The sequence below is a fragment of the Octopus bimaculoides genome, chromosome 1 (genome assembly GCF_001194135.2).
Source record: "Octopus bimaculoides isolate UCB-OBI-ISO-001 chromosome 1, ASM119413v2, whole genome shotgun sequence".
In the NCBI taxonomy this organism is placed as follows: Eukaryota; Metazoa; Mollusca; class Cephalopoda; order Octopoda; family Octopodidae; genus Octopus; species Octopus bimaculoides.
In genome coordinates this window covers 2,427,256-2,452,944 of record NC_068981.1, presented here as the reverse complement: position 1 = coordinate 2,452,944, position 25,689 = coordinate 2,427,256, and the positions used below count along the sequence as shown (strand labels likewise).

Below are 25,689 nucleotides of genomic sequence, written 5' to 3'. Positions count from 1 at the left end.
ATGTATATATATATATATATATATATATATACACACGACGGGCTCCTTTCAGTTTCTGCCTACCAAATCCACTTACAAGGCTATAGTAGAAGACACTTGCCCAAGGTGTCACGCAGTGGGACTGAACCCAGAACCATGTGGTTGGGAAGCAAGCTACTTACTACACAGCCACTTCTGCGCCTATGTCTGTATTATGTAATAAAATTCCATCGTTATTCTTTTACTGAATATATTACAAAGAGACACTAACTGCAGGAGAAACTATGATTAAGTTAATGTGAGCATGTTTGCAACGGTGAGCGGTAAAAAGGTATTTAGAAATAATCATGAGGTGAGGCAAAAAAGGTACTTATTGTCAATGACTTATCATTATTCAGGCAAGTAAGGGAGACAATTCTGGGCAGGTTTTGTACCTTAATTGTCTTTTCTTCACTATTTAATTTCTAATTAGCTTTTGAATGGACAGTGTGTCATATATATAACAGTAACTTTATTTGCTTTTCATGCAGCTATCAACCTTCAGTAAATTCACTCAATTTCCAAGCTAATTCATATAGGAAAAGGCACATGGCCTGGTGGTTGAAGTGTTATACTAATAATTGCAAGATTGTTGTTTCAATTCCTGGACTGGACAGTAGGTTGTGTTCTAGAGCAAAACATTTCATTTCACATAGCTCCAGTCCACTTAGCTGTAAATGTGTACCAGCAAAGGAAATTAATCCGGTGGCAAACAAGCATCTCTTCCTTGATCTCATACACTATGGAAAGCTGGTTAAGCCCCAGCTTTATGAGTCCCAAGGATTATGACACACCTCAGTCTTCATGAATGGTATTGTACAACTACCATGCAATTCTCACACCACTGCTTCAGCAAGTACAACCAACTCTATCCCATCATTAATGAGATCCAAACTAAGAGAGATATAGCCAGAGTTATCTCCCGTGCTTGCAGCAAGATTAATTAAAACATTATTCGTGATTGACTAATAACAATTAATGGAATCAGTACATAGCATTTTTAGAATAACTAGAAATGTAAGCACATTTTTCAACCTTGCTGTGGGAAGCAGATACCGGAGCAGTTAAATCAAACCACGTTTTTCTCCTAGTGATCAGTCTGCCTAGTTTCAATGGTTTATGCCACCTCATCAGAGGCTGCTTACTCATTTTCTTAACCATAGACAATAGCAACAGCTTAAAGCTATTTATAGTATATACAAGCTTAGATAGAACTAAACTCGTCTGTCCTAATTTGATATCAGTGCAACTGTTGACAACATTAATTAATAGAAGGTCTATTAGTGCTTTTAGATAATTACAGATATAAACTCTTTATGTATATCTTTAGTAAACACATTATTAATCTTATTATCATTCCATGCTTTTCCAATACAAGCCAGCAGGGCTCACTCTGAGCATATTAAGTTTTCACAGTGAATGTCCTGGCTGCCTCAGACTCTTAGCAAAGAGTACCTTTCGCAAACCCATGTGGGCTGAAACGACCAGGTGACATGCTCCCTTGAAAAACTGTGGAAAACATATATTCAAACCAAATATTTTCTCTCTCTCTCTGATCATATAAGTAAAGACTGAGCTGATGAATTGTAGCATTTTTACTACTCTAACAGGTATCAGTTGCTCATTTTCCTAACCACACAGAGGCTAGGGGTTTATAGCTATTTATACCAGACACAAAGTGATCTAGAACAAAACTGTCCTAATTTACATAATATTTGCCATAAGTTTATCTTACATCTCTATTGATTAATATTTTCATCATTCCACAATTCATCTCTAATTAGCACTTCATTTTAGTATTTTAATTAAATATGTTGACACTTGACTTTTCTGAACAAACGACTGGAACATTTTGCAAATTCAGATACATTGAATAGTTAAAGAATATATTTTCATAGTTACTTCTCCCTTTTTGACTATAAATTAGGATCATTTGTTGTCAACCAGTCTGTAATTAGTGCCATGTTTCATGGCTAAATGACTGAAGTGCTACCATTTGGTTAGTAGTACAACTACTATTTCTTATTAAAAACAAATGTGAGATGGAAGACAAAATATTTGCCATGGAATTTTCTTGAGGAAAGAGTTTCTAGGAATAACAGTGTTTACAAAATGGACTGATAAAAGTGAAATTCTTAAAAAATTGTGGAAACCTAAAATGTTTTCAATGTAGAATTGAAAGCCATGTGCCAGTTGTCTCCTATTTTCCTTGAGTTTAGTTAAAGTATTCTGCTGTTTATACAACAGAAATATGTTGTATAAAAAGACAAGCTGGAAGGCAGCAATCTGATTTTGTAACTTTCCTTTCTCATATTTGAATCGTCATCATTTAATGTCCGTCTTCCATGCTGACATGAGTTGGACAGTTTGACAGAGTCCTTGGACAGTGCTAAGCACTCGTGTCAGCACTTTCTATGGCTGAATGCCAAACACTTTAAAGTACTGGGCACATTTCTGCACACCAGTGCACTAGTGAGGTCACCAAATAATTTACAAGAAAAAAAATCCCCCTTGATAGAGGGAGGGGAGAGGGTTGAAAGAGGGGTAAATGGCTTTATGCCCTTTATGCCACATGTTGAGAGGTTACTGTATGATAGAGGGACAAGCACAACACTTTTGCAGATACACAACTACCCTGAATTGCATAAGGACGGATGGGAGGAGCCAAAAAGAAGATAAAGCTGGTGGTGGTGAGCTACCAGAGCGAACTCTCAAGGTAAAAGAAAGTGAGTATAAGAGGGAGAGGGGGAGTAGATCAGGGTCAGGTGGAAGAGGGTTGGTCATTTCATAAGGGGGTGAAAGGAAAGTAACTGATGGTTAGAGGTGGGGGTAGAGGTGAATATAGTGAATGATGAGCAAGGGTAGAGATGTGGTTGATAGTAAATATCGGAATGAATAGAAGGGGTGGGGTAAAAGTGGCCCGGGAAGGAGGAGATAACAAGCGGTAGCACAGGAAAGGAGAGGAGAATTAGTATCATAAACTTGTAGAGAGATCAGAAAGGAGGGCGATGATATGCAAGGCATAAGGAGGAAGACGAAGATGGAAGTCAGAGGGACATAGTGGTGGCTGTACTGAGTGTGGTAATTACAGAGGCTTCTTTACAATCCTACGAAATCAAAGTTCTTTGCCATAGGTATAACAATAAATCTAAGAACAAATTCAAGTAAGTAGCAATACAGGACTCGTTTTGATGGTGAAATTCCATAGTCTCTAACTGACTGCAAACACTGGGTACATGAGCTATAATATTCACGCGTGAAAGAAAATTGAAAACAGGCTCTATATTGACATGCAAAACCTGCTCAGGAAATATCCTTCCTCAAATTGGCTGCCCCAGGGAAGTAGCTATTGACAAGAATAATCTTAAGGGTTTGAATTGCATTTTGTGCAAACCCTGGAATAGACAAATCTGACGGTTGTTCAGGAAGTTTGGTTTATTATTAATTAAACATTCCTACAACATTTATATATGAAGAAAGTACTGTGCTAGTGTAAGCATTGAGAATGTAAGCTTTTTAAAAGTTAAGAGTAATGTTAAATATAGCAGAGACTGTCAGTTGAAGGTAGTTAAGTTTGGAGCACATGGAAAAGGGTAGGAAGTGAATGAAAGTATACTATATCCAACCTTTAAGTTGACTCAAAGCAGCACTAAACAGACAATATTAGTGATGTGAAGTACCTCAAATGTTAAAATGGCTCAGAAATTGAGATGAACAAAGAAGGAAGAGATAACCTTGTTAATTTAGCATACAACCTAACCATCTAGAGTTAAAATATGGTTATATTGCTATATATATATATATATATATATATATATATATATATATATACATACACATGAAGAAAACAGAAAATGGAACAAAAACCTAACAGGCGACAACAAAACATCCCGACAGTCAGATGATACAAAAAAGGACAGGAAAAAACAAGGACGGGTCATTTGGAGCTTCCTATCCTCAGTCGAGTTCCAGATTGTCTAAGGATAAGATCTTGAACTTTAACAAGAAAAGATAAAAGACTACTTCTCATAAGTGGGTAACATACATAGAACCATACTTAAATTTAATAATGAAATAAATAAAATAAAAGTGCTATTGCAAAGGACATATTTCCCATCAACCACACCTCCACCTTTGTTCATTACTCACTACATTCACCTCTACCTCCATCTCTAACCATGTTTGTCTTCCCTCACACCCTTATGAAACTACCCACTTTCCCACCCTGATCTACTGTCCATATCCTCTCTTATGCTCACCTTCTTGTACCTTGAGGGTTTGCTCTGGCACCTCAATGCTATCATATTTGTCTTCTTCCCAACTACTCCCACCGTTCTGTAATACAGGGTAGCCATGTAGCTTCTCTCAAGCAAGACACCTGTGCTTGTCCCTCTATCATACTTTAGCCCCTCGATATCAGGCATAAAGCCACCCGGCCCTCTCAAATACTCTCCCAGCTTAGTTGTGGGGCTTTTCCTTTTTATGCCTTGCAAGTTACTCAACACCCCAACTAATACTGGTAGCACCCAATACACTCTGTAATGTGGTTAATGTTAAAAAGGGCAACCACTCATGGAAACTATGCCAAAGCTCTCCCTTTGGCTCAGCATAGTCCTGCAGCTCATCAGATCCTGTCAAATTGTCAAACTCATGTAGGCACGGAAAACAGTTGTTAAATGTTGATGAATCAACTGACATAGACTTAGTTTTTTCCTCCCTCCAACATTATCCAGAAATGAAGGCTGAGCCATCCACTATATTTCTAGTTAATTTCTTTCCTCCATTATCACATTATAAACATGTTGGACACTCCCACAAATTTTTAGTTTATACTAAAATACAGGAACTATTTAGCAGTTTTAAAGAGGATTATTTACAACCATATCTTTTCAATTATAAGATATGTTAGTTCATTAGTTGGGTCGAGCAACTGTGAATCAGGTCACAAAATCAATAAAGATCCTTCTTAAGTCAGACAGACTTGGGGCCAGCTTCCCAGTTTCTGTGACCTATATATTAACCCCCCACCTGGATGGGATCCCCGTCTGTTGCAGGATTACTAATTTTTATCAGTTCAGTGGACTGGAGCAATGTGAAATGAAGAGTTTTGCTCAAGAACACAATGCATCACCCGGTCCAAGAATTGAAACTACAACCTTACTATCATGAGTTCAACACCCTAACTAATAACCACTAAGCCTCCATACAAGATTGATGTCTTTTAGATAGATGCAAGCAGAAAATGAGTTGCAGAGGAATGCAGATTTGGAGACTAAGGATTAGATATGATGGTTTATAATGAGTCTAAAAGTAGACATAACAAGCATTTTTGTTCAAAACCACCACTTTGCCCCTGTATGCCTTTTGCATAATTCACTCACTGAATTAGAAGCACACAGACCAGATTCCTGGTTCTTCTTCACTGCCCACATTTTTTACTTATAGAAATCAGACCTGCAAACTATTCCACCTGTGTATCAGCTGCATAAATCTCACCAGTTTGGGAGGGAATGCAAAGGTCATTGACACTGCCACCCTACCTTTAACTGACATATATGATACACTATGTAATACTTCAATAATAGAATGAGAGAAGTGTTGCCAATATTGGAACAGGTGGCTGTATGGGGGCATTGCAAAAGGTTAGGAACTGTTCAACCTTGAAATACTTATTGGCTCTGAAAAAAAGAACAATTTTTCAAAACAGATTTTGTGGGTAAATTCAGTAGAGATCACATTTTGTCAGAATAAACATTAGAAAAACAGAAAGGCTTTTAGCTGTGTTTTTTCATGAGTGCTGAGAACTTGTAAATGATTTGACTTTGGTATGAGAGAGAAAAAAATAGAGAGAGAGAAAGAGAGAGATGATACCTTGTTTATCAGAATGTTGCTCTCTTTTCTGTTGTTGTAATTGTGCTGTATGTGAACGGAGACATCGTGTAATTCTTTGTGTGGTCTTTTCTTCTTTCTCTTCCTTAGTATCTTCTTTGTCTTTTAGTTTTATTAATTCATCTTTCTCTTTCACAACAAGAGAATCAGTATCTCGTGTAGCATGTGTTTGACTAGTTTTCTCAGAGTTACTGGTGGTGGTGGTGGTGGATGAAGTTGCACTAGATGTGGTGGTAATTGTCACTGAGGCAGAGTTAGTAGGTAGTTTGTTGCTTCCATGGAAATTTGACTTAATATCTGTATCGGGTGAATTATTGCTGTTAATACTAGTTACTGTGGTGGTAACTGTAACAGTAGTAGCTGTGTTGGTGTTAGTAATGGAAACAGCTTTATCCCCAGACGAAGCTGACTGATTGGCTGTCATATGTAAAGTCGTTGTTGTCAGAGGGACAGCCATTGTTACACTGCTGCCAGCAGTAGATGAGGCAGCATGATCACTAGCAGCAGATGAAGGGCGTGAAGAAGTTGGACTCGAGGCCCTTGATGATGCTTGGGAGGCTATATGACATTCATTATTTTGCTCTTCTAAATTGTTTTCTCGTGTTGGGTTTAAAACGTACGGTAATGCTGGTTTAGTTAGGAGCATTTTCAAGTTATCTGAATCCATAGAGGATGTTTGTTTTGGTGGGATTATTATTCTCAAAGGTGGTACTTTTAATAATGACGATGATGATGATGAGGAAGATGAAGATGATGATGAGGATGAGGATGAAGATCTAGGTTCTTTGTCTGATTTTAAAGCAAATCTATCTTTCTCAGATCTAGTAGGTGAAGAAGAAGTACGAGAACCCTCAGATTTTAAGGTTAACCCACAAAGATGGTCATCAGTAGATGGTGGACAAGAATGGAGCTCCCATTTGGTGGGTATTTGACTAGCTGGCCCGCTTGTTACCAACGTACTAGAATTTGTAATATTATTACTAGAATGCCTTCTTATTGAAGTATTTGAAATAATGTTTGTGTCTACTGTGTGTATATCTCCTTGAATGTTATTATTATTATTTGTTGTTCCTGAGCTAATAGCATTACCATGAGAATTGGATGATGTTATTGATGATGATATTAATGATAATTCATGTGGAAAATCAGATGATGATGAGGATGAGGATGTTGTTAAACATTTCAACTTTGATTGAGATGTAGTAATAATATTACTAGTGTCCAGTTCTTTACTTTGTGGAATGCAATTAGAATCAGTTCTTATTTGTACTGGCATTTGCTGTTTAAGAATTTCAGACATACCAGTTTCATCTTCAGGATCACTGATGTCCTCAAACTGTGGAGTAAATGTCTGCACAGAATGAGATGAAACTGTCTCACCAAAGCTTTTATTAGCTTCATCATTCAGTTGACTATCACCAACACAAACTTTATTGTTAATGCTTCCTTGATGCGGTAAAGTTTCTGGTGCTATAGTCATGCCGGATACACGATTGTCTGACTGACCACTTTCTTTCATACCTGCTGCAACCATACTAGCTGATAAATTGCTAACCGATGTACTACCTAAATCACTAGCACGCTCCAAAATGCGAGGTTCATATAAATCACTGTCATTACTACTGTTACTTTCTACAAAGGAGATGCAGTCTTTATGTTCTACAGTTACACTGTATGCTTTGTATTGTGTTTCAGTTGTATCTTTAGATTTTTCAGACGTTTCTCCACTACAGGGCACATCCTTGACAAGTTTAAGAAAGAGACGAGGGGAAGCAGTCTTCTCTGGAGACTTGGGCAACAGGGATCTTCTGCTGCCTGAAGTTGATGATGCAACACTTCTCTCCCATTTCAAAGCAGATGAACCAGTAATTCTCGGAGACAATTCTACAAAAATAAAATAAAATAAAATAAAGTAAATAATGGTTTCAAATTTTGGCACAAGGCCAGCAAGTTCGGGGGAGGAGGTAAGTCAATTACATCAGCCCCAGTGCTCAACTGGTACTTGTTTTACTCACCCTGAAAAGATGAAAGGCAAAGTCATTTAAGTCCAGTGTTATAACGAGTTACAATGTAAAAGGAAGGAGATTAAAATCAAGAATAACAAGAGCACTCATAGAGCGTACACCTCCACCAAGGCAACACCAACGTCTTCTCAACGATTAACCAGAGAGAATTTTTAGAATGAGAATATCTGAAATAAACTCAACTGCTCTCACAAATGAGAATACTAAAAATGAACCCAATCCAGAATCCTTGTCTGGTATTGGATCAATCCCAAAATCTAATCAGTTTGTGCCAGTCACGAGGCCAAACATCCCTGAAAGTTTCATCCAAATCCATCCAGCAGTTCTTGAGATATCTTGTCCACGGACAAACAAACACAACTGAAAACAATACCTCCACCTTCCTTTCAGCATTGAATGTTCACCATCCCACTTCGATTGCACATATACACACACACAAACATTCACATACCTCCCTTTTACATACACAGAGTTGAAACGCTGTTTGATTTTTTCTTTCCCCGTAGAACTTCCATCATCCCGCTACCAAGTTTCCCATCACCCCTTCCTTATTCATCTATCACTCCTTCCTTTCTCATTCATATGTGATGGAGAAAGACACAAGAGTATTATTATAGATGATAATGGAGTCTCCACAACAAATACCTCAGCTAATTGCATATAACTCAAATAACCCATCGATACATTATCATCTCCTTTCAACACTGACAAAACATTTTGCAGTCAGCAGTCAAAGGACAAAAGTGTAACTGTAAGCATGACATGAGTAATTATAGTACAGGGGTTGGCAAACTTCTAAAAATCATTGACCCATTCATGGAAACCTTGATAACTTGTTGACTCCCATCTTATAAATTTCTAAAATAAATTAGAAAGTATGATGTGCAGGTGGCACATAAAATACACCATTTTGAGCGTGGCCGTTGCCAGTACCGCCTGACTAGCCTTCGTGCCGGTGGCACGTAAAAGTACCCACTACACTCTCTGAGTGGTTGGCGTTAGGAAGGGCATCCAGCTGTAGAAACTCTGCCAAATCAGATTGGAGTCTGGTGCAGCCATCTGATTCGCCAGTCCTCTGTCAAATCATCCAACCCATGCTAGCGGACGTTAAACGATGATGATGATGAAGGAAATAAATTTAATGAAAATACTTAAATACTATAAAAATCCAGTCATAATACATTGATACAGTTGGAATATTTAATGTGAAATATATGTTTGGTGAATACTAGTTTATATTGCATCAATATTTGGCTGGAAATTAGTGAGTTTAAGCCTTAAATTACCCAAACTCTTCCAGATTCAGTTTGCTAATAATTCAGCTTAAAATCATTGACCTCTTGGATAACCACATGGACACCCTACCCCAAGGGATCAATACTGACCACTTTGCTGGCCCCTGACTTAGACACAAATATCAGATATCCTGATTGCAGTTTTGTTGATTTTTCCTCTTAAAAGCTACATTAATCAGGTAAGTTTGCAAAGTACCTTCTGAATCTGCAGTACGGTCTTCTTCTTTAGCCGAAGAAGTACTTTCAGGAGATGTCGGAGAACGAGTATCATCAACACTTGAACTATCACTGCTTGATGAGGACATCTCTTTTCTTAACAGCTCTTCTGTATCGGAACATGCAGCAACATCCATAGGTGTTTGGCCTCTACTGTTAGATTGAAGAGGGTTAGCCCCGTGCTTCAACAGTAATTCAACAAGCTGGAAATAAATAAAGAACAGACATTTCAGAAACGACAGACGATTAAGAAACAATAAAATATAAGGGAAAAAAAGAAAAAAAGAATTGTAATGTCACAGATTTGGTAAGGGAGAATGAATACAAATGAAATATTGTGCAATTGTCTAAACAAAATATTCAGCTGAACGGATCTGATCATTTAAGTATTATTACATATTGAGATTAGGTTCTTTTTGCATATTTCAGTGTGTACCTACCAACTTGTGAATAGAGAAAACTTTGGGCTTCATTTATTTGTTAGAAAATCATCCGAGTGAGGTTGTTGCCAGTGCCGCTGGACTGGCTCCCATGCAGGTGGCACGTAAAAAACACCTTTTTGAGCATGGCCGTTGCCAGTACTGTGTGACTGGCCCTCATGCCGGTGGCATGTAAAAGCACCCACTACACTCTCGGAGTGGTTGGCGTTAGGAAGGGCATCCAGCTGTAGAAACTCTGCCAGATCAGATTGGAGTTTGGTGCAGCCTTCTGGTTCGCCAGTCCCCAGTCAAATTGTCCAATCCATGCCAGCATGGAAAGCGGACGTTAAACGATGATGATGATGATTCACACACACCAGCATTATTTTGACACTTCTTAAACATTCAGTTATACCTGCATACTTGTTCAGATATTTGTATTTAGTAGCTGTAGTTACTTTCATAGCTGTTGAATAAGCAACTGCTACTAAAGTCCACTGCAGATTGCTGTGTCCAAATTCCAAGGTTCGGAAGTAATCACACCCACGAGTATAACATCATTTTAATTAGCTTTCACATAGAAATGATTACTTCAACTTTCCTTCTTTTTTCTTTTTAAATATGTTAAAAACAGCGACAACCATTGTTTTCTCAATTCTAAGCTCAAACTATAAGTAAAAAAAAAAAAGAAAAAAACAACCCCTTTTTTTTAGTCGGTGAAGAAGTCACCTAGAATCCACTGGATTCATTAAATAAGACTGACAGGTTGATCAATTAAATACAGGACTTTTCAGGTTTCAAGGGAGCTGTTACTTGCCTGCATAAACTCGACCTATGTTTTGTATTGCGTAAACAATGTTTATAGAAATATACTTCACCACCAATATTGGTGCTATATTAATACAATATGATAACACAACAGAATATTAATAATGTTAGCTTAGTTTGTAAGAAGAAGAAAATTTACCTTTTGATGTCCACTGGCAGATGCATCATGAAGAGGAGTATCATTTTCTAAGCCATGAACATTTACATTAGCACCAGCTTTCAATAGGTGTTTAGCAATGATTAACCAACCACGGGTGCATGCTTCGTGGAGAGGAGTCCAACCTTTATGGAAAATTAAAAACTCATTTATTTCAAATGGAAACTATTCTACCAAAGGGCCTCATTAATATAAATATATTTAAAGAATGTATTTAATCTTTAATGTAATTAGTGAGCTATATATGCAAATGTGTACGAGTGTGTGTATGTGTGTAGTGATTATGTTGTGGAAGGACCATTTTAGTTATTTAGAAAAAAACACAAAAATTTCATTTTACTTTTTATTATTTCTTGATCTATCAAGGTTTTCACTACACCACTGCATGTATACTGTGTGTGTGTGTGTGTGTGTGTATATATATATGACGGACTCTCCTGTCAAAGATGACGTTAGGGCATTCAGCTTTTGCCAAATGACCTGCATATGATCATTTACAGTGATCAAATGTTTGTGCTGCACATTAGCTCACTCTCTTCATCAAATCGGAGTTGTCTGAAGAGGTCCACAGATGTGCCATGTGTCAGGTGTCGAAGTGATTGCAGAGTAACATGAGATGAAGTGTCTTGCTCGAGAACACAATATAGAACCTGGTCTAGGAACTGAACTCATGATCTAGTGATTGAGAGTGCAACACCCTAACCACTAAGCCATACATATATGCACACATGCCATGATGATGCTGATATGTGTGTGTGTGCATGTGTGTATGTATATATATATATATATATATATACACACACACACACACACATATACATGTATGCACATGTGACAATATTTGAGTATTTATATTTATCCATTAATGTGTATAATGATTTTGTCAATATTTAACATGAAAATGTGTGTATGTGTGTGTGTGTGTGTGTGTGTGTGTGTATATATATATATATATACACACACACACACACACACACTATTAACTATTAGGGATATATTTGTTGGTATATATTTAATTGTATTTTCCCTTGTGCATGTATGCTTGTATATACTTTTGAATGTTGATAACTATTACAGATATTGATACTGATCAATGTGTATTTTTATACATTATTTCACTAAGGCTTTTTTAAAAACTTAACCCATTGATCTAAAGCAGTGGTTTTCAAGCAGGGTCCACATGACCCTTGAGGTTCCATAAAAAGATTTTGTGATTAAAATTCATGTGCAATAAATTGGTTATAATTCTACAATGCACAAAATATTTTAACAATTTTTCTTATACAATTTCCAAAAATATTTAACTATAAAAATATAATATGATTTTTTTAAACGTTGAATGGATAGGAGGATACATCCGAATTAATTAGGAATCAAAGGGGTCCATACGTAAAAACGGTTGAGAACCAGTGATCTAAAGAATGTGTTTGTTATATTTTTCATATTTCATGTAATTTAGTTGTGTGTAAGACTTATCCGTAAATTCAAACATATTTTTCTACTTTGGTCAATTTGTCTGGAAAATCATTTCTCATGCTATCTAATCAACTCTTAATTGTAAATGAGTCTAAAATTTGAATTTTTTAATAGTTTTTTTTCTCCCGAGGCTGTAATAGGCACCCAAGTTCATAATCATTTTTTAAAAATACATCATTACATTTCTCATTAACCTTTTGTCTCTTCTTCAAATTTACCTGTTTGAATTATTTCCCTTCATTAGCTGAATTTAATAACATTTTTATTTATTTATTTTCCACACAGATTCCATCTACTTTTGATTCTATATTTATATTAACCATTTAAGCATCTGTACAATCACTAACAGAACCTTCTATCCAAAATGAATTTGTCCTGCAAGTCTGATACTTCTAGGTTACTCCTTTTGATATTCAGGACGTTTCTTCGCTGTATGTTTTATATGTTTTTTGTTTTGTCAATCTTTGTCTCTTCTCTCTTTCTATGGAGTAGCCATGTAGCTCTTCTACAGTAAGATAGCTGTTTCCAACCCTCCACCATACTTTAACCTATCATCTCCTAGTACCAAACCCCTTCTCTTAATACTACTTCCCAACTCATCTAAGGGCCCTTGCCTTGCAAGTTACTTAGTGACCATGCTGGTGCTATGTGGGGGAAAAAAACCATTTAGTATTATCTGTAAAGTGGCTGGTGTTAGGAAAGACATCCAGGGATAGAAACCATGTCAAAGCTTAGTACAGTCTTCTGAATTGCCAGCTCCTGTCGATCTGACCAAACCATGCCAGCAGGGAAAAACAGACATTAAATGCTGACTATATGAAGAATTGTGAGAAACATCTGTACAGCCATTTAGCATACATATCTACAGTCTTCAATATAACACAATAAAATTATAATTCAATTTCTATTTATTGAAATCGTATATTGTTATTCATAGACTAAAACAATTGTTAAAATTTTCATTAATGATACAAAACACTTTTATGTGGTTTTTGGACAGACTGGTATCAAAAATATCTATGAAGTTCTTTGAAATTGTAACCAAATTAACACACGAAATTTCACAAAAGTAATCATATCTGGAACCATCAAATCTGAAAATCATGACACCAGAGAAAATATTGAAGAAATATTGGAATTTTTACCTGCAAAATCTTTAACATTTACATCAGCTCCAGCTTTAATCAATTTTTTAGTCTGTTTCGGATCTCCTTTGATTGCAGCCAAATGTAAAGGCGTTTCTCCATGCTCATTTCGCTTATGCACTCTTTTATCACCAGGCGTTCGCTTAGCGGACATCACAGGTGACAATGATTTGGGAGAAGAATCTGTTGCTTTAAAGAGCAAAATTAAAAACATTATCTACATATATATATATATGTATCAAAGAAAAAAAAAATATATATATATATATATACAAACACACACATACATACAATCATGCTTAAAAGTAACTATTCTTATTGAACAAAATTCATCACCCCACCCCCTCTCTCCCCAAAAGCTATTTTTTTAAGGAAAATAGAAAGCAATAAACTATAGCCCACATCTTGCGAACATTTATCTTCAGGGCTTTAAATATATAATTGTTTCAACATTTAGTTTGTTTTCAGGTTGTCCCCCGTTCTTACTAGGAACCAAATTTTCTGCTTCATACACACATACCTCTTTAGCCATTAGAGATTATGTTGATTTAAGCCAGTAATCATTACCACCTCAAGTAAAAAAACTAACATCACCCCTGTTTATCACCAAAATCTAATAATGAATCATTACTATGTTAGTCTTAAGTTACTTCATATTATTTTTGTCGATATTCAGATCTTCAACTTTAAAAAAAAACAAAAAACAAAACAAGAAATTTCAAGATCAATGAAAAACAAAACGAAAACAAAAGGTGTTTATATCAACCTACCCCCTTGTGAAGATTCATCTGTCATTTTCATCAATAATGCCATTTGTTGACGTTCAGATAAAGGGATCAGTCTTTGGCCACTTACAGGTGTTCGAGGTGTAACACTTGACCCGCTCGTAGGAGAACTATCTAATTGAATACTCCCACGCTTTCTCTTCTGAGGTGTTCCTTTCTTATCTATAACTGGAAAAATTACAATTAAAATGACATTTTCAATTCATTTGGGATTACAATTTTAGTATCTTTTAGATAATCATTTAATACATAAAAGAGAGTTGCCCTAGACCAGTGGTTTTCAATTGGAACCCATATGACTCTTAGGGATCCATTGTTGATAAAATTTATGTGCAATGAATTGCTCATATTTCTACAATACACAAAATATAATTCCTAGTGATATCTAATTATAAAAATGTAATTGGATTTTTAAAAATATCAAATGGCTATGAGGGTCCAATCATCATCATCATCATTTAATGTCCGTTGTCCATGTTGGCATGGGTTGGACAGTTTGACCAGGCTGGCACACTGGAAGACTGTACCAGACTCCAGTCTGATTTGGCATGGTATTCTACGGCTGGATGCCCTTCCTAACACCAACCACTCAGAGTGTAATGGGTGCTTTTATGTGCCACCAGCACAGGTGCCATTTGCAGGAAACTGGGGTGCTTTTATGTGCCACAGGCACGAGTGCCATTTGTGGGACACTGGGGTACTTTTGGTTTAGTGGTATGGAATGTTTTTCTGGTATCCTTTTACTTGTTACAGTCATTTGACGGTGGCCATGCTGGAGCACCACCCTTTAATCAAAGAAATTGACCCCTGGATTTATTACCTGGTGCTTATTCTATCAGTCTCTTCTGCTGAACAGCTAAATTACAGGGACGTAAACACACCAATATCGGTTGTCAAGCAATGGTGGTGGTGAGACAAACAGACACATATACATATATATATATATAACGGGCTTGGAGGTAGTAGTGATGCTGGCTGGTGCAATTTTGTGGTTTGCTGGTATGCCGAGAGAGATCCAATGGGCCCCTAACTGGTTCCCTGATCTTAAAGGATTTATGATGGAGTGGCTGGTGTGGTGGTGATGCTAGCTGGTGCGGTGGTCTTCCTCACAGTACTTCATGGTAGACAATATTTTGTGTGTATGTCACACCACATTTTTGGCCTTATCTCTTATCCTAAGTGTCATAGCTCTTACTTTGATATTCATAGCTCATGCTCTTGAAAATGCGACATATAATTGGCCATGAGAAAATACTGGTTGAGACAAATGTATGCCAACTTGATTGTTATTGAATATGGAAGTCGAAGTGGAAACTGAAGTCTATTTAGTGTGAATGGAATATTTGCATCACTTGGGCTAAGTTTAATTCTGGGAATTAGAACTGTATGACCTCTGTTGGAGCCTGTTACCAATGATGCCTCTACACAATGTTCATGAAGTATTTGCCCTTTCATGTGAGTTCCATTACATAATCCTTGACTGATTGAAAGGTTTCTTAGCAGCATTACAATAGCAATGAGGAAGCATACCGGATGAAGTGAGTGAGTTTATGAATTCAAAAAAAGATAGTTCTGGACTTCCTCTTCATTATTGCAAGACAATGAATCTGTGCTTAAGTACATTTTAAGTGTCTCTGGTGTAATATTAAGAACTTTTTCATTTATTACAAGACAGTCAGAATTTTTAGGAGATAAAATCACTCGTTTTTCCATTTTTTCTGGCATGCAGTTGTTGAAAATTTCTGGGTACAAATGTACAAATTGAAATAATAAATGGATTTATGAATGAAAGTTTAGTAATTGTGTTTATTTCCACCACACGACACTTATTGCAAACATGTTTTAACTAACCTAAACTATACACACACACAAATTCATTCATATAAATATGTCTCGAGTTGTAGCTGTAATTCAAAGAGACCAGTCTTGTCTTATTCTGTGTGAGGCTGAATCTCCCTGAGAACTATGTTAATGTTATGCATGTCTGTGGAATACTCAGCCATTTGTGAGTTAATTTTATCCTCGTGTGGTAATGAAAAGTGAAACTGACAGCCAATATTTGCCTATGTAAGAACTTTGCTTTGGATTTGTCTCTCTCACTTCCTTTGTGTCCCTCTTCTCTCCCACTTTTGATTTAACAATGTGCACATGTATCTATGTATCTACTTCTCTTGCGATGTGATAAACATTTAAAAACACAAAACGAACACTGTCACCACTCACTGTCTCTTTCACTCTCATTCTCTCTCTCTTATGTCCTCTCTGAAACATTTAAAAACACAAAACGAATGCCGTCACCATTCACTGTCTCTTTCATTCTCTTTCTCTCTCTTACTTCCTCTCTCTCTCACTTTGCCACTTCTTTGAAGTGTGATGCACACAACAGGTACGTACAAAAACAAAAAGTTAGCGTATTAATATCATTGATGAAGAGATTTCAATGGATTAAGAAAAAGGACTTTTGATGCTGTGAAAAAACAAAAGAAACTTTCACAATATCCTCTTCCAATATTGATTTTTAGAATTATTTCCACAATTTAATGCCCCCTCCCCTCTCAAAAGATTTTTTTTTATTTTGCAAGGTACTTGGTGACCCTGTCAGTGCAGCTGCCACTTAAAAAACATCCAGCCCACACTGTAAAGTGGTTGGCCTTTGGAAGGGCATTCAGCTGTATAAACCTTGCCAAAACTGACCTCACCTGTGCTTGTGCCACGTAAAAAGCACTAAGTCCACTCTACTGAGTGGTTGGTGTTAGGAAGGGCATCCAGCTGTAAAAATCCTGCTAAAACAGTCACAGAAGTCTGGTACAGGCTTCTGCCTAGCCGGCTCCTATCAAATTGTCCCATGGAAGGTGGAGATTAAACGATGAATGATGATGGACTCATGTGGCAGTGAATTCCAAAGAGCAGCAGTTCGAGAAAAGGAGCTATTGGAACAAAAAGGATTAATGGGCGATAGGAATTTCAACAAAGAAATGATGTGCTTGGGAAGATAAACAGGTGACACATCTAAAAGGTCTGGACAGAGGGTACAACTCAAGAAAGTCCTTCAGAGCAATGACTACGGATATATTTACGGAAAAGACACAATGAAGATACACTTCAACAATTAAGACAGAGAGTCCAAACTCGTAGAAAAAAGAAGACCCACCAATATAAAGAAAACAATATTCAACGCAAGGTCAAAGTGTGCCCTTACAAGACACTTGTGTAAGAAATTTGCAAACACAGAAACGAGATCCAACCTTCTTGGCAGCTGACATAGTGGTGGACTGAACATGTTTTTTCCATGGGAGATCTTTGGTCAAAGTCAAACTAAGAAGTCAAACACAGTAGCTTTCTGACTGACCGAGTCCAGTCATAGCAATGGAAGAAAGGGATGACTGCCTATAACTATTAACTGACCAAAATTTTGTCTTGCCAGCATCAAAAGTCACCAACTTGTTCAAAGACTGTGCAAAGATAATCCTCAAAAACGGCAGATTTACACAGTATGAAGATGAATGGGGGGGGGGGGGAGACAGAAGTGGAAACTGGTTCTTACCTTCTTCTTCTTGTGGGGAGCTTGGCATAATTATTTTCCTTTTCATACCTTTTCCATCTGACTGAACAGCTTTCAATATAGTCTTCTCCTAAAACAACAGGACAGAAATTCTTGATTAGACATGAAACTAGAGAAAGTACAAAAGGAACAAAATACAACAAGAAGGAAGAGTTGATGTCTTGTTCAGGGACAAACAAATAGTTGCAACAACAAATTGAAATAAATCCAAAAAGTTCAATGAAATCTTCTGGCTGTAACACAGAATCTCACACAGTTAAAGACAAAAATAGGCAAATATAACAATGGAAGATGTTGATTTCATGAGATTTTGAAGGTTTTTTTCATGAAAAAACCTGTATTTTCAGCAAATTTAAGTTAATTTTTTTATCTTTTGCTTATTTCAATCGTTAGACTGTGGCCATGCTGGGGCACAGCCTTAAAGAATTTTTAGTCAAACGAATCGACCCAAATACTTATTCTATCATTCTCTTTTGCCGAACTGCTAAGTTACAAGGATGTAAACACACCAACACTGGTTGTCAAGCAGTGGTGGGAGACAAGCACAGACACAAAGACACACACGTCAGGCTTCTTTCAGTTTCTGTCTACCAAATCCACTCACAAGGTTTTGGTTTGCCTGAGGCTATAGTAGAGGATTCTTGCCCAAGGTGCCATGAAGTGGGACTGAACCTGGAACCATGTACTAGAGAAGCAAGCTTCTTACCAGATATCCATGCCTTTATTATATAATAACTATTTCTATTGACATAATTACTATAAAATAACATTGCTGAAAATATATCATAAGGCTGTGTGGTTAAGAAGCTTGCTTCCCAAGCATGTGGTCTTGGGTTCAGTTCCAATGTGCAGTACCTTGGTTAAGCATCTTCTATAACCCCAGGCCTACTAAAGCCTTGTGAGTAGAATTGGTAGATGGAAATTGAAAGAAGCCTGCTGTGCATATGTGTATATTTGCATCTCATTGTCTTGATATCATGTGGTAGTTGTAAACGAGTGTCACTGTCATGTAAGCAGTGTCACTTACTTTCAATAATCTGCAAAAATATGTCTGGCCATGAGGAAATAATACACTGCTTGGAAACAGGTGAGGGTTGGCAACAAGAAAGGCATCTGGCCATAGAACATATGCCTCAACAAAAACTCCATCGGACCCATGCTGGCATGGAAAAGTGGATGTTATGATAATGATGATATAGAAATATAGATTTCTTACATTAGTACAAAGCCATCCATCAACAGGGATAACATATGGCAGACTGAACTGACCAGAGATCATTTTTTTTTGATAATATTTTATACAAGGGCGATGAGCTGGTAGAATCGTTAGCATGCCAGGCGAAGTGCTTAGCGGTATTTTGTTCCGAGTTCAAATTCCGCCGAGGTCAACTTTGCCTTTCATCCTTTCAGGGGTCAATTAAATAAGTACTGGTTATGCACTGGGGTCGATATAATCGACTTAATCCCTTAGTCTGTCCTTGTTTGTCTCCTCTATGTTTAGCCCCTGTGGGGCAATAAAGAAATAAATATTTTATAGACTCCAGACAGATCTGAATTCAGGACGTAGGGGAACCAATACTAATAAATACTATAAGGGATAGATTCTGCTTCTACCATACCCTGATGGCAGTAGCTTTTATCATTTTGTTTGCAGCCATGCTGGAGCACTACCCTCAAGGTCTTAGTCCAACAAATCATTTCCAGTTGTTTTTTTAAAAGTCTAGTACTTATTTTATTGACTTAGTTTTGCCAATCTGCTAATTTACTGGGTCATAAACAAACCAACATCAGTTGTCAAGTGATGGCGAGTAACAAACAAACAAAGACACTCGCCTGGTGCAGGCGCTAGCTCTCCAGACTTCAGTCAAACCTTCCAACCCATGCCAGCATGGAAAACAGACATTATACAATGATGATGATGACACATGCGCGTATACAATGGGCTTACACACAGTTTCTGTCTACCAATTCACACACAAGATATTAGTCAGCCTAGGACAGTAGTAGAAGACACTTGCCCAAGGTGCCACACAGTGGGACTGAACCTGAAACCATGAGGTTGCAAAGCAAGCTTCATAACTACACAAGTATAAACAGATGTTAAACATGTAATGTTACAGCTTGATAGAAAAATTAAATATGCATGTGCTTTAAGAGAACCAGTCAAGTCAAGTGAAATCGTAGTCGTGGCTGATGTTGGTGTCATGTAAGTGGCACCCATGCTGGTGGCACATAAAAAGCACCTTTCAAGTGTTGGGCTTCATGGAAACAAAGTAGCTGAGATCCTTTTGAGCGTTGGGCCTCACAGAGGCAATGACCGAGACATTTGGCATTATATTGTGCTTGAGAAGAAGACCCATCAAGACGATCAAAATTACAGATGTGGCAGATACCAATGTCATGCAAATGGCACCTGTGCTGTCGGTACATAAAAGCACTTATTACACTCTCAGAGTGGTTGGTGTTAGGAAGGGCATCCAGCTGTAGAAAACCATGCTGAATCAGACGGGAATCTGGTGCAGCCTTTGCAGCTTGCCAGGCCCGGCCAAACCGTCCAACCCATGCCAGCATGGACAATGGGCATCAAAATGATGAGGATAAGAGTGTGTGTGTGTGCGTGTGTGTGTGTGTGTGTTTGCCTGTCTTTATAATAGTTTGAAGTCTTCCAATAAGGAACAAGATGGTTTCTAACAAAGAAACAAAGATAAATTGCTGAAATTTGCATAACAAAACAATAAATATTACATTTTGAACTTTAATGAAGGCTTGTGTATTTATTACTGTTCCACTTACTGACTGCATTCATAAAGTGTGTGTTAAGTGGCCACTTTCCTGGTCTGAAAACCCTAACTTTCCAAGATTGTCACTTAAAACATTTATTAAGATAGTCAAGTGTACCGATAACTATTGGTATAAATGTAATTTATAATCAAAAGATAGAAACGAGCTTTGAAGCAGTTGTACATAGCCTCCTATTTTTACTAAGTAACATTCATATCGGTAGATTAGTTAATATGATTGTATTTTTTTTTCTTTTGTGTCCCAAACAATTACAATTAGATCTGTTAAGTTTGCACTTGATAGAAGTTTAAATGGGATTGCTCCACAAATATTCCTTGTGTTGGTATGTATGTATGTATGTACTGGTGCCATGTAAAAAACACCCAGTCCACTCTATGAAGTCATTAGCATTAGAAAGATCATCCAACTGTAACAACCACACCAACACAGACCCCAGATGGTGTTGGTACCATGTAAAAGCACCCAGTCTACTCTATACAGTGGTAGACATTAGAAAGAGCATCCAGCTGTAAAAACCATGCTAAAGCAGACAGTGAAGTTTGATGCAGTTCTCTGGCTTGCCATCATCATCATGCAGTGTTTTAAATCCAGGTTTTGTCCCCGTTAACAGGGGTGGCTGGATCTACTTCAATGCCATAGCAACCGAGGTAGGCAGGTGCAGCCCACTCCAACCTTTGGGCTGGCTGGTGCCCATTCTCCTTTGCTTTTTTGGAGCTGGATTCTCTACAGGGAGTATGCCCTTGCTTACCGCCACCCGCAGTTTCTAGACATGAGTGGTCCCGAGACCAAGCCCTCAACCACGATTTTTAAGAAATGTGGTGGAAAACTAGCTCAGGAAGGCTACACCCTGAGACCCCAAAAGGGGTCTCAGGGACTAGCATCAAACTGCCCAACCTATGCTAGTATGGAAGATGGACATTAAGTGTTGATGTGTCTATTGTTTTAGCAACATCATGTTGCAATAGGAGAGACTAACTCGATGACATTTCGGGATAGCCATTCATTGCAAGTCTAGTATCTTTCACAAAACTACAGCCCCAAAAAAGCACGCACTATGCTCTCGGAGTGGTTGGCATTAGGAAGGGCATCCAGCTGTCGGAGCATTGCCAGATCAGATTGGAGCCTGGTCCAGCCGCTGGCTTTCCAGACCTCAGTCAAACCATCCAACCCACACCAGCATGGAAAGCAGACGTTAAACGATGATGATGATGATGATGATGAAAATTGTGACAGTTGACATCTGCATGTATGTGTATGGATGTGTGCATGCATTCAACTCCGACATTTCTAAGTTGTTGGGAACAATAAGAAATAACTACCACATCATTAGTCAACGTTAGTCAACAAGAAACCATCCTCAGAAATGATAAATCCAACAACCATTTTCTCTTTAAAAACACGTGCAACATTTAAAGATTCAAACCTTAAAATAGCATGCTTTGAATATAGAACGAAAGAGATGAACATAATTATAACACTGCTCATAGATAGAAGTCTAACCCTACTGATAAGCTGGGTGCCTGTTATCTACATATCTGGAGGTGATGAAGTTGGTGGTTTCTATGCCAGCAATGCGTTCAGGTTGAGCTGACAAAGGCTCAATGACATCTCGCTCTCTCTCTCTCTAATCTGCAGGAGATTAATCACACAGTATTACCTTACTGCTACATGTAACTTGGAGTGGTGGAGGGGCAAAGATATTTCTAACTTGGATAGGTTTTAAAGATCAAGATCCTCTATCATAAAAACTGAATAACTGTGTAGATATATAGATAAAGTCAACAGTGAGTGTGAGTCATGTTATTGTAATACTGTGTGATTAATCTCCTGCAGATTAGAGAGAGAGAGAGCGAGATGTCATTGAGCCTTTGTCAGCTCAACCTGAACGCATTGCTGGCATAGAAACCACCAACTTCATCACCTCCAGATATGTAGATAACAGGCACCCAGCTTATCTATGAGCAGTGTTATAATTATGTTCATCTCTCTCGCTCTCTCTCTCTCTATTCAAAGCATGCTTTTAAGGTTTGAATCTTAAAATATTGCATGCGTTTTTAAAGACAAAATGGTTTTGCAGACTGAAAACCAATGACATAACTTGTATGATGGCTACACTAATGTCAAGACAAAGAGATCGCTCACACACACAGCTTCTTTCTCCATCTATGAAATCCATTCACAAGGTTTTGGTGAACACAATAGACACTTGCTCAAAGTGCCATGTATATACAGAAGCATCATCATTTGGTGTCCTTTTTTCCAGCTGGCATGGATTGGACAGTTTGACAAGAACCGACGAGTGAGATTGCTCTCCTAAGCTCTGTATCAATTTTGGTAAGGTTTCTACAGCTGCAAGATCTTCTTAATGCCAACCATTTAACAGAGTATACTGGGTGCTTTTTACATGACACCAGCACTTGTGAGACAACTGAGTACTTGCAAGATAATACCCCTCAACTGAGAGGGGTATGGATTGGAGGAATAAGAAACTCTGATAGAGAAAGAGAGAGAGAGAGGAGCAGATATCTTGTTGAAGAGGTGAAAACGTGGCATGCCTGCCAGTGCCAGCTGACTGGCTCCCGTGCTGGTCGCACATAAAAAGCACCACTCAAGTGTGATTATTGCCAGTAGCGCCTGATTGGCCCTCATGCCGGTGGCATGTATAAGGCACCATTCAAGTGTGATTGTTGCCAGTGCCGACTGACTGGCTCCCATGCTGGTGGCACGTAAAAAGCACCATTCAAGCGTGGTCGATGCCAGTACTGCCTGATTGGCCCTCGTGCCTGTGGCATGTATAAGGCACCCACTACACTCTCAGAGTGGTTGGCGATAGGAAGGGCATCCAGCTGTAGAAACTTTGCCAGATCAGATTGGAGTCTGGTGCAGCCTTCTGGCATGCCAGCCCTCAGTCAAACCGTCCAGCCCATGCCAACATGGAAAGCGGACGTTAAACGATGATGACGACGATATATATATATGTATCATCATCATCGTTTAACGTCTGCCTTCCATGCTGGCATGGGTTGGACAGTTTGACATAGAGCTGGCCTGACTCCAAGTGTCTGTTGGAATCTGGACTCCAATTATGTATAATTTCATAAAGCAAAATAACATGAAATAAACGTTTTTATTACACCACAAAACAGGAAATAGAAGCCAAAATATTACATTACCTTCTGAGAAGGTGATTTCTTTTCGGACATGTCTTGCATCCAAAACACTACAATATTTATTATAGAAGGCATGCAGACAGCTTTCAGGTATCTCTGTCAAGTATCCAGAGAATTTCCAAAAGTATGAGAAATAATCAAAAAATTTTTTTGCATCTGAAAGGAGAAAGAGAAATACTTGTTAAAAAATGTATGGGCTGTAAAAGAATTAAAATCTTAACAACAGAACTGATTGAAATACTTAAATGTTTTGCTTGTTTCAGTCATCTAACAGCGGCCATGCTGGAGCACCGCCTTTAGTTGAACAAATCAACCCCAGGACTTCTCCTTTGTAAGCCTAGTACTTATTCTATCGGTGTCTTTTGCCGAACCGCTAAGTTACGGCGGATGTAAATGCACCAGCATCAGTTGTCAAGCTATGGTGGGGAGACAAACACAGACACACAAACACACACACACACACACACACACATATATATATATATAGCAAATAAGAAAGTGGAGAAGATACAAAATCGACAGGCATCAAACAGTAAACATTCCAATATGTCTATTTATTCAAATGTATTGGATGAATACATAAACATATTATCAAATAGAAAGAATTGGTAATTGCAACAACACCCTTTGCTTCCCCACCCTCGTTTCAATTACCAACTCTTTCTGTACCACTGATACATGTGTATGTATTCATCTAATACACTGGCATAGACATACTGGAATGTTTACCAGCCGATGTCTGTTGATTTTGTATCCTCTCTGCTTTCTTATTTGCCATATAAATCAAGGGTAAACCACCTTTTACCCCCCTGCTCATATATAACACTCAACTGCGGGATTGCCACGCAATAACTAGCACTTGCGTATGAATATTTGGGTACACTACCAGCAGTATATTGGGTAGGTACTAACTCTTAGTTGGTTTCTCAACCTTTGACTCACACAAAAATATATATATGAACACACACACACACACACACATATATACACACAACAGGCTTCTTTTCAGTTTCTGTCTACCAAATCCAAACACAAGGCTTTGGTCGACCTGAAACTATAGAAGACACTTGCCCAAGGAACCACACAGTGAGACTGAACCTGGAAACCATGTGGTTGGTAAGCAAGCTACTTACCACACAACCAATTGCGAGAAATAGCTAAATTTCTTTCTCAAACATGTTACATAGTTTAACCTACACAAGTTAGCGTGTAAAAAATAAAATGGAAATTTTGAAAGAAGTATCAATGAACTAGCTTTTACACATTGAATGGCTGGGAGGATCCACCAAAATTTAATCGGGATCAAAGAGGTCCTTAGATAAAAAAAAACAGTTGAGAACTATTTGTTTACGAGTGGCTGTGTGGTGAGTAGCTTGCTTATCAACCACATGGTTCTGGGTTCAGTCCCACTGCACGGCACCTTGGGCAAGTGTCTTGTACTATAGCCTTGGGCCAACCAAAGCCTTTTGAGTGGATTTGGTAGACGGAAACTGAATGCAGCCAGTTGTATATATATGTGTGTGTGTTTGTGTGTCTGTCCCCCCGACCATCGCTTGACAACTGATGTTGGTGTGTTTACGCCCCTGTAACTTAGAAGTTCAGCAGAAGAGACCGATAGAATAAGTACAAGACTTACAAAGAATAAGTCCTGGGGTCACTTTGTTCAACTAAAGGCAGTGCTCCAGCGTGGCCGCAGTCACATAACTGAAACAAACAAAAGAATACACATCAAATCTAATAGCTGCAGGGAAGTGGAACTACCCTCGACACATAACGCTGCCCCGTTATGTTTGAGGCATTATCATACTTGTCTCTAACTATGAACTTGAAAACGTTTATCATGGCTGTTTTTTTTCTAAACCGAGTTATTAACGTTTCGAGTGTAGAGTGTGTGTGTGTGTGT

General features: G+C 38.0%; 1 protein-coding gene across 10 annotated transcripts in view; it reads right to left on the bottom strand.

Annotated features, from left to right (window-relative positions):
- LOC106871111 (ankyrin repeat domain-containing protein 12) overlaps positions 1 to 25,689 on the bottom strand; it is an 84,750-nt gene that overhangs the window by 17,733 nt on the left and 41,328 nt on the right. For all 10 annotated transcript variants that reach the window (XM_014917416.2, XM_014917421.2, XM_014917417.2 and 7 more), the window contains 7 exons: positions 23,790 to 23,942; positions 17,797 to 17,884; positions 14,238 to 14,420; positions 13,468 to 13,656; positions 10,829 to 10,971; positions 9,423 to 9,645; positions 5,890 to 7,791 (listed from right to left, as the gene is read on the bottom strand). In XM_014917416.2, the coding sequence (XP_014772902.1) occupies positions 5,890 to 7,791; positions 9,423 to 9,645; positions 10,829 to 10,971; positions 13,468 to 13,656; positions 14,238 to 14,420; positions 17,797 to 17,884; positions 23,790 to 23,861 (2,800 nt within the window). In that variant the 5' untranslated portion in view covers positions 23,862 to 23,942. The remainder of the gene's footprint in view (positions 1 to 5,889; positions 7,792 to 9,422; positions 9,646 to 10,828; positions 10,972 to 13,467; positions 13,657 to 14,237; positions 14,421 to 17,796; positions 17,885 to 23,789; positions 23,943 to 25,689) is intronic.